Raw genomic sequence first — 10200 nt, 5'->3', positions numbered from 1 at the left:
TTCCTTGTCAGTTCCTCCCTTTGTCAGAAGAGCTGTTAACGTTAATGTACAGCTGTTTGTCTATTTCCGTGTGTGGTAATCTTTCATTGGAAGCTCGAAGAGCGGTTAACGTTAATGTAGTCAGCCGTTTGTCTATTCCCCCTCTGTGGTAATCTTCCTTGGTAGTAAGGAAAGCTGTTAACATTAGTGTAGTCAGCTGTTTGTCTATTCCTCCCTCTGTGGAAATCAGTTAGTGTTAAAGGAACAGTGCACCCTTTTTTGATGTTCACATATTTAAACAATTTCCAAGTATTACACATGAATGTGTCTATAATTTCCTTCTCAGTGTGTTCAGTACTTAGATTGACGTTATTAGCATACAACACATTTTCTGGAAGTAAATGCTGTTAACATCAAGCCACAAGCAGTCACTGGACGGAATAAAATAGCCATTTTGGACTCTGAGTTTTACATTTATTTTAAAGTGCTTTATAAGTTTGGTGACATTTGATGATGTTTTATTTGGTACCATAGACCTCCATCGCTATGTTAAATATGACTAGGCCTATACTGTCAATAATCCTATGTATTCTCTTATTTTGCCAGGGCTTAACGACAGACCAAGATCTCTGAGCAATTTCCAGGTAAAAAAAAGGTGTATTGTTCCTTTAATGTAGTCAGCCGTTTATCAGTTCCTCTCAGCGGTACCCTTCCTTGTTAGTCAGAAGAGTGGTTCATGTTAATGTACTCAGCTGTTCTTTCAAGTGGGCCTCCTGAAGCATGACTAAGGGAAGACACACATACACTATGCAGTCATTAAACAGCAGAACAATTAATTGAAGTCAGCCGTTTTCTCAGAAACACCCAAAAATGTGGAAGTGCGCGCGCGTGTGTGTGTGTGTGTGTGTGTGTGTGTGTGTGTGTGTGTGTGTGTGTGTGTGTGTGTGTGTGTGTGTGTGTGTGTGTGTGTGTGTGTGTGTGTGTGTGTGTGTGTGTGTGTGTGTGATTCACACCAATGGCTGGGCAAGCCGCACCTCTCCAACAGGAAGAGGCAATGGGTGACAGCAACGCTGATAATACCATGAATGTGGATACTGAACACACACACACACACACACACACACACACACACACACACACACACACACACACACACACACACACACACACACACACACACACACACACACACACACACACTTCCTGGAAATTCTCACCAGTAGGGGGGCTGTTTGCATGACTGCCACAGAGGGAAGAGAAACTCTCTGAATTTCCATAAACACGCAATGACAACTGGAAGTCACATTTACAGAACTGGATTCTTTACATAGCACACATTCTACCAAGAAGATGTAGTCCTATCTTAAAGGTGCTAACGGGAAGTCAGCTTATTTACATGGAAGATTAGGTTCTTTACATAGTCAAATCACTTCCATACTCCAAGTCACCGTAAGACTGGATGTTTTACATAGCTTAAACGCTTCCAATAAACCTAAGTGCAATTCAGCACATTTTTACATTCAGTCTGTAGGCTGTAGTATGGTACCCGGAAAATGTAAAATGAATGCACATAACACCAGTGCTGGAAAAAAAAAACATTAATGAAAAATACATAATCTTTTTTCAACACACACACACACACACACACACACACACACACACACACACACACACACACACACACACACACACACACACACACACACACACACACACACACACACACACACAAACACAGGCCTACACATGTTGGAGTGAATTATACCATGAACTACTTGCGAAATGCAATACATAACTTGTGTGCGTGCGTGCGTGCGTGTGTTCGTGCGTGCGTTAGAGAGGGGGGGGGGGATGAGAAACAACAACCTGTTCAAGATGAAAACAATCATCTGAGGGAACACCATGTTCTAAACCACAGTCACATCCTCATCATCATAAGTAGCAGCACTATTGCAAAACTGTGTGTGGACACCCTGTTAGTATATTTCCACCCTGCTCACTGTAAGGTCCTGTTGCCTGAGGACCCATGGGCATACAGTATGTTATTAGGTAATCAAACAAAATTGGGTAACAGAGGACTTCAGGCTGAAATCCTGTACTCGCCAGAGGGATGGGTGAGAGCGGAAACAAAATAAGCGATAGTGCTCTGCTGCACCCTCGGCCCTTGCTGACATGAGCTATTGAGCAAAGGCTGCTGGAATATACCGTCCCCGGGTGGGCATTGCTCCAGGGCCTAGCCTCTGCAGTGCCATTGGCAGGGTCGGTCATGGGGCATCTACAGAGTGTCTCTAAAACCTCTAATCACCGATGGATGAGGACACATTACCGAAAAACATTTATGAATGGAAAAAATCTTCAATTATTCATTGTTCATTCTCAGCCGATCCTTACGTTATGGTGGACCCTCTAGTCCACATTTAGCTGGCAAGGGACTACCTACCGCCACCCCCTTCCCAGAGACAGAAATGTTGTGCATTGCATCAAAATTCCATCCATTCCTATTCCAACCCTCTACGTCTACATGCACTATAAATGTGTGTATACTGTAAGTAGAGCATGCAAAGTGTACAGTTGTGGAGACCTGCCAAAGTTCCCTCAAAAGGAATCCTAAGCCACAGTGCTTCACATGACATGTGGAATCCAGGCTGTCTACCTTCCTATGCAAATAGGTTTAAACAGTCAAAAAAACTAACTATCGGCAAACCTATTTGTGCAATTCTTACAAGATTAAAAAAAAATGTTTACACTTTGCAAATGAATCTCACTTACTCACTGTATAAAACAGCATGCTTTGCTCAAGTCCTCAATGTGCTTTTGAGTAAATGCAGCCAATGCAATCACAGCTTAAATATGTATTTGTAATGAACATGCTTTACTGTATATTGTAAATACACATTTGTATTATCTTTCAATTCTTAGTGCTGACTTCCTCTGAATGGCACCTCACATAAGCCTATAGTGAGAGTCTTATCACTGAATTTTTCGAAGAATCTTCACAGGACTAACTGGTATGGTGACAAAAAAGACTTCCACTTACAGTAGTTTAGAAAGAAATCTATTTGCTGGTGAATGTGCCGTTTTAACAAAAAAAGGTGTGAGTGTAGTGTTTCTGAGAACCATTGTTGATCTAATGCATGTCAGTTAAACCATGTCATCACACATGCACAAGTCCCAGAGGACAACAGTGTTCACTCAGTGACGGGAACGCTGTCAGTAATGGGAGAGGATTCATTGTTTATCATACACTACTAACCCAAGAGAGGCCTGACTCAGCACAGGCCAAACACGCTGGTTTAGATAATAATGTACCCATGTAGTTATGGGAACAGGAGGACACACTCACACGGGCTTTCTGGAAATAGCTTTGAGACATACTATGCCTACTTTTTGGTTATTATTTGGCGCGATGAAATTAAGGTTGATTTAAGACAATACTGAATAAAAATTACACTGAGCATATCAGTAGGCCTAAGCGAATATTTAAAAAAAAAAAAACAGCGCCACAAAATGGAGAAGCCGGCGCGCTTGTGAGGTAACCAAGTAGGGTAGTCTCTAACGCAGGCTAGTCTAATAATACCCGTAAGACAGTTAACAAGAATCCTGTTATCTGTAGGCTACGCTTCTCGAGCTGTAATCATACGTAGCCTATGTAGCAGGAATGCGCAATCACCAAACCCCTGTTCTTCTTATGATGATATCTACGTTAGTCATCGGGTTACCCAATAGTTTCCAATAATTGTGCGCACCCGGATATCATGTTTTCAACGCAATCGCTGTTATATTTTTTAAAATACGCCTGAAAACTGAATCAAGATTTTACATCTGCGAGTGTTTAGCCAACATGGTTGGCTAGTAACGGCGTGTTTAGTGCAACTAACTTACTTACAGTAAGGATAGGAGGGAGTTCCGTGTGAGAGAAAGGGTGGCAGGGGGAGGGGTTGCCTTTGTGTGTGTGAATACCAGGAATTGTCCTCACCAAAAAAATCCTTACTGACAGTCCTTCAGCTGCACTTACGGGCAGAGGGCGGAGCTTGAAACAGATATGAACTCTGCTCAGCGCGCTCCCCAGCTCAGAAGCAAAGAGCGCTCCATAAAAGACAAGTCGGGAGAAAAAAGTTTTCAAACTGAAATAACTGTTTTGCCAAAATATTCAAGTAAAACATCAAAGGACTACTCAAAAGAGCACTTTAACTACAACATATCTTTCGGTAAGTTGACTTAACTTTATTTATTTTGAATGATTTATTCTTATCACTAATAATTACTAACATCCAGTTAAAAGACTATTGCCAATTGGGAAATTATTTCTATTGTAAATTTATTTTTGGTTAGTTTGTTTAGTTACATTTTTGTAGTGTTACATGTTCCTTTCTTTTTTTTAATGCCATAGCCTAACAACACATTTTCTGGCCAGACCAAGGCCCCTACTTTTCTATCAGACTACAATAGTTTAGGCTATTTATCAAGCGAGTTTTGTTAGGGTAGGCTATAATCTTCAGAACTGATTGTCTTTGTAGCCTATACCCCCTGGTCTCCTCTGTGAGAGTATTACCTGATCATGTTGCCCTATGCGGAACCGCTTTTTGCCTGTCTCTTCTTTATTCTGATTGGCCCACTTAACCCTACTCTTGATTATGGGCTTCCTGCTTATTCTGCTTCATGGCCTACACAGTAGCCAACATGTGATTGTCACTTTTCATTCTGAACTGCTTATTTATCTAATCTCTCTACATGTTGTTTCCCCTCTATCAGGCAGCCTACACAGAGCCATGGTGAGACAGAGCATCCCCATGTCCCATGACAACTCTCGCCGGCCTCCTCTGAGGTGCAAGACCTTCACGGGCATGCGGCAGCACCAGCTGATCCTGCAGACGTTGGCCAAGCTACAGCAGAGCGGCTTCTACTGGGGGGCCATCAACGGGCGCGAGGCCCAGGCCCTTCTGGAGGGCCAGGCCGTGGGGGCCTTCCTCCTGCGGGACAGCTCCGACGCGCACCACTTCTTCACGCTCAGCGTGCGGACGCAGCGTGGCACCAAGAACCTGCGTGTGCAATGCGACTCGGCTAGCTTCTGGCTGGAGTCGGACCCCCACAGCCAGACGCAGCCGCGCTTCGACTGCATCCTGAAGATGGTCCAGCACTACATGCCCCCACACGGGGACGCCCAGGCGCCAGTGCCACCCTCCTGCTACATCTGCTGCTCGGACGCGGGCAAGGTGCCCCTCCTGCTCCGGCGGCCCCTGACCTGCGGCCTCACCTCGCTCAAGCACCTGTGCCGCAAGACGGTCAACGGGCACCAGGGCGCCTGCACGGAGCGCCAGCAGCTACCTCTCACCATCCAGGAGTTCCTGGGGGAGTATGACGCTTCCATCTAACGGACTACAGAACTAAACCAAAATACAAACAACTATGGACACACACATGTCCAAGACCAATGGACATATTCTGCACTGCCTGACCAGAGGTCTGAGGTAGACAGCACTGCCAAGCCATGCCACACCACAAGCCTGGTCATTCCTTCCTCCAGCACCTCAAACATGGAGGACATAACCAAAGACAACCAGGGCCAGAACCAGAGAGATTTCTGGGAAAATTTGTGGTGAATGCCTCCCTTGCCTTACTTGCTGTGGTTGCCAGTTACCATGACACCAGGATTAAGGTTGCTGGGAAACCCAGTTCCGCACTTCCCAGTAAATGTTTGTGTGTGTTCCAGTGAAGCCTTGGTACTTACCCGCAGACATGCATGCCTGCTGGGAAAGAATTACTGTCTCACACACAAGTAAGGGGAAGCATGAGTAAGACAGTGGTACATGCCTGAGGGCGTTATGGGTGGTGTAAACATGCACAGAACAATGAAATATAGGGGTGTGTTTGTGTCTACGCACATAGAGACATAAACTCATCGTGAAGCTGTGAAGTCAAGAACAAGGGAACAAAAGAAGAAAGAAGTGCCGAGTGGACTGGAAGACAGACAATCTCTGATCTTTAACTGTCAGTGGATTATCCATAACAAATGTTCGACGAAGCAGCACCTGCACCTGCGACCAGAGATGTTCAAATGACATACCATATGATATGGTCAAAAGATTTACCCCATGAAATGTGTTTAGACGGGCAATTCCCTAGGAATTAGCCTAGCCTAGTCTAATATGTCAGTATACTGTGTATAACGTCATCTTTGTAACAATGCAGACAGTTGAATGTATTTTCTGAAGAGACTCACCTACTGTTGTAAGTGTATCTCTTTGACTTCTGATGTTTACATTTTAGAGAATGTTTTTTTATTTCTCTATTTGAAAATCCAGCCTCTGTTTATTTCAAAGAAGAGACTGTGGTGATACGTCATCTGACTAAAAGCCTTTGCACTTGAATTATTTATGAAGCAGTTGAGTAATTTATATTAAAAAAGAGCACTATTTTCATATCAACACTGTTGTCTGTCTGTGTTATCAGTTGCCTGGGACGTTCATATGAAATTCTCAGGAAGTTTCCCCTCACGCTCTGCTGTTCTGTGTAATGGCACTTCCTCCTCTCTTAGCAAACCAGAGTTGCATAAGTCAAATGAAGTCAGCTGAAATGATTTCTATCGTGTGTGCGCGCGCACACAGATATAGCACAGTCACACACGCATGCAGTACCTACGTACGTACATGCCAATTTCCAAACGTTCACCGCACCCTTTAATTACTGATTCTAAAGGTTGCAAACGTGTGTAAGCCTGTTTGCCTTGGGCCTAAATCCCCACACATACAGTACAATACATGCACTGGCAGAAGTAGAGACAGAGAGAGAGACTGGATGGCCTGGCTTCCCTTTGTTAATACTTTACATCATGACCTATATATTGATCAACTAAAAACCCACACTGAAAACCCCATATGGTTTGGGGAACCTAAAGGGGTAACTGGGGCAACTGAGGGTATTTAAGGAACTGAATCATTTTTACAGTACATAGCCTGCAGTATATTATACCCACAAAAGTTATGTTTTTTCAGTAGGCCTATAAGGCATGAGAAAAGTGCCACACACTGAGTTTCTGAGGAAGGCCAGGGAGACAGAAATGCTATCCCTGTGACAAACTAAGAGGTTTGGTCAAACTAGGAGAACAACAGGACTCTGCGATAAGGATATTAAAATGTAGATTTGGTGAATTTCTAGTCTCTTGCAGAGTTATGGTCTAGTACAGGTAGGCCTACAGCTCATCATGAAAATATATATATATTTTATGTTACTTATTTCGCAATAAGCAACCCATATTTTGATATTTGTATAATATGTATCTCGTTGGGCATATCAGACAAATACCATTTAAAAATAGGCTACCAATTAAAACACAACAATATCTACAACCAGTCACCTGCTGTACAATATCTTCAGAAATAATCATAAAACAGTTTGGTTAAACATGAGTCTGTTTTAATGGCTATATTTGCCTCTGTCTTCTAGACAAGCCATGTTACGTATCACTTCTCGTAATAGGCTACCCTGTAGGCTCATAAACAGCTGCCTACTGTAACTGGTTAACCAGCCGGGCTTCCAAAGAATTGCTCAGTCGGTGAAGTGCCATGTAGACCTAGCCTAAACTGCACAAAGGCACCAACCAACCATCATCTGGCATAAATTACGGCATTATCATTTGGGCACGGCACTGCATGCCACATGGCCAACACCATACCGGTAACCGGCACTGCAGTTACGGTTGACTGGCACCTGTTGTGGGCGTGCCGTGCCGCCACACATACCTGCCCACAGGTGCTTTTGAACGTATGTGGCCGGGAAGAACACACACAGCGCGCTCATGTGGCCTTTGGAGTGTGTATCCTCAACTTCACAAGGGCCCATTAATTGCTGCCAATTCCAGGGAACTTCCCTCTGAGTCCGTACCAGGAAATTCAGAGGAGCTGAGCTTTGTTAGGGGAATCTCAAGCTGCTCTGTGATCATAAATTCATGATAATGACTTCTTTATCCATATAGCACATCTGCCTGGCAGGAAATTGTTGCAGGCCTAAAACAATATCAATCATCTAATCACTACAGTTACATAAAATAGTACTTTTAGTGTGAGATTACACAAATAAAGATGCAAAAAAGATGCACTGCAACGGGAATATTAGTTGCCCTAGTGAACTAGATGGGCCCTTGCCTGACAATTTTGAGTAGTACCCCAACATGGGAGATAAAATGAAAATGACGTATATATATTTTGGAACATTTTCAGAAACATACTTTTTTTGGAGGGGGGGGAGGGCACATTACATTGAATTGCATTGCAAAACCCATTTTCTATAGGTGTAGAAGGTATGTTCTCAAAAAAGGGCACTTACGTTTTGCAACAAAACTCAAACGGGTGTAAAATCCATCCTACAATCACAACACTTCAACCAGGGTTTTTCTCAGTTTGAACATGTGCAGTGAGACACTGGGGAAAGCTAGCACAAGCATGGTGAAGACACAGTCTTCACCATGAAGAAACAGTCTTATTATTTAAATCGGTACACATAGCCTATCCATCTTGATATGCTGACTAATACTAGATAAAGAGGCGTTGCGAAAAAAAACTACATTTTCAAGATGGCTGCCATGTGTACCGATTTTCATACTTTTACACAAATAAAGTTAATCAGATGTGAACAACGTTAATAAGCATGTTAACAAAGTTAATAAGCATGTTATTGGGCACTTGTAAGGGTATTACTACCTGCTTACTAGTGACTATAAGCGCTTACTAGAAGAACCTTATTCTAAAGCGTTACCGACAGCTTTACTGTAACAGTTAAACAGCAGGTAGACAGTCAAGCAGTTAAACAGTTTGAACTGATTTGATCACCAATCGGGTTGGTTCCACTGCATCGCTAATGGTGTGGTGCCAGACTTAGCCTACTTCTCATCTAGTGTGACTTGCCATTGTAGGCTAGTAGTCATTTTCCTAATGCAGGGATTCTCAAATTGTGGAAAAAGTTGGGAACCCCTGGCCTACTGTAACTATAGCTGTGGTCTAAAGCAGTTTTTCCCAACCCTTTTGTCTTGTGTACCCCTAAGCCTTTTTGTAATACCATGAGAACCCCCTCCCCCATCCTCTAGCTATCCTATCCTAATGTGACTGTGGTGCATATACAGGTTTCTTGTTATTAAGTTTTTCTACCTACCCCCTGCAGTGTGTTTGTATGGAGGTAATCTTAAGATCAGAGGGTTGCAGGTTTGAATCCCACCTCTACCTCTCCCTACAACACCTTTCATGGCTGAAATGCGAGCCACCTAACCCCACATTGCTCCAGAGGCTTTAATCAAGTCCCTTATAAGTGTCAGTTAATTGTAATTAGAGATGTCCGATAATATCGGCCCACAGATATTATCGGCCCGATAATAGCATAAAATGTAATATCGGTCAATATCGGTATCGGATTTTTGATAAACCGATAAACCGATATGATAAACCGATATGATAATGCTTGAATTATTGTACACTTTTCTCCTTAATTATTTTTCTATTTTGCACAGACTATGTTAATATTTGGAAAGCTTTGTTGCATTCGAGAATGCATCTAGTGGGGCATTGCAATAAAATTAAGCATATTTTAATAATAAATAATAATGCATTTTATTTGAAAGCGCCTTTCAAAACTCTCAAGGACACTGTACAGGCAGAAACTAAATAAAACAAGACACATAAACAGAATTTTAAACAAAAATAAATAAATGAATACAATTTTTTTTAAATATGAAAATAAAATAAAATAAAACAGAATTTAAGAATCATAAAGAATAGGCTATTTGAAAAAGATGGGTTTTTAGCCTGGATTTGAAAAGGGGGAGAGAGTCAGTATTGCGGATGTCAGGGGGAAGGGCATTCCACAGCTGAGGAGCAGAGCAGCTAAAAGCTCTATTCCCCATGGAATTAAGACGGGCAGAGGGGACAGAGAGGAGAATGGAGGAAGAGGAACGGAGGGGGCGGGAGGGAACAGCAATGTGAATAAGATTAGAAAGATAAGGGGGGGCAAGATTGTGGATAGCCTTGAAGGTGTGGAGAAGTATTTTAAAATGAATTCTATATTTGACAGGGAGCCAGTGGAGATGTTGCAGTGCAGGGGTAATATGGTGACAGGAAGGGGTTTTTGTAATGATGCGGGCAGCTGAGTTCTGGACCAGTTGGAGCTTGTGGAGAGATTTTTGAGGGAGACCAAAGAGGAGAGAATTACAGTAATCAATGCGGGAGGTGACAAGAC

General features: G+C 42.8%; 1 protein-coding gene across 1 annotated transcript; it reads left to right on the top strand.

Annotated features, from left to right (window-relative positions):
• The first annotated feature begins 4057 nt into the window (after positions 1–4057).
• socs3a (suppressor of cytokine signaling 3a) lies at positions 4058–6980 on the top strand. Its single transcript, XM_063186203.1, has 2 exons — positions 4058–4187; positions 4732–6980. Exon 2 carries the CDS (start codon positions 4749–4751, stop codon positions 5349–5351), a length of 603 nt encoding a protein of 200 aa, XP_063042273.1. The 5' UTR covers positions 4058–4187; positions 4732–4748; the 3' UTR covers positions 5352–6980.
• The last annotated feature ends 3220 nt before the right edge of the window (positions 6981–10200 follow it).

The sequence above is a fragment of the Engraulis encrasicolus genome, chromosome 2, assembly GCF_034702125.1.
Source record: "Engraulis encrasicolus isolate BLACKSEA-1 chromosome 2, IST_EnEncr_1.0, whole genome shotgun sequence".
NCBI lineage: Eukaryota > Metazoa > Chordata > Actinopteri > Clupeiformes > Engraulidae > Engraulis > Engraulis encrasicolus.
Note: the sequence above shows the minus strand (reverse complement) of the source record. Positions and strands in the feature narration are given on the sequence as shown.

Excerpts from the sequence above, each read along its gene's own strand:
- socs3a (XM_063186203.1), top strand. The coding sequence starts at position 4,749 with ATGGTGAGACAGAGCATCCCCATGTCCCATGACAACTCTCGCCGGCCT.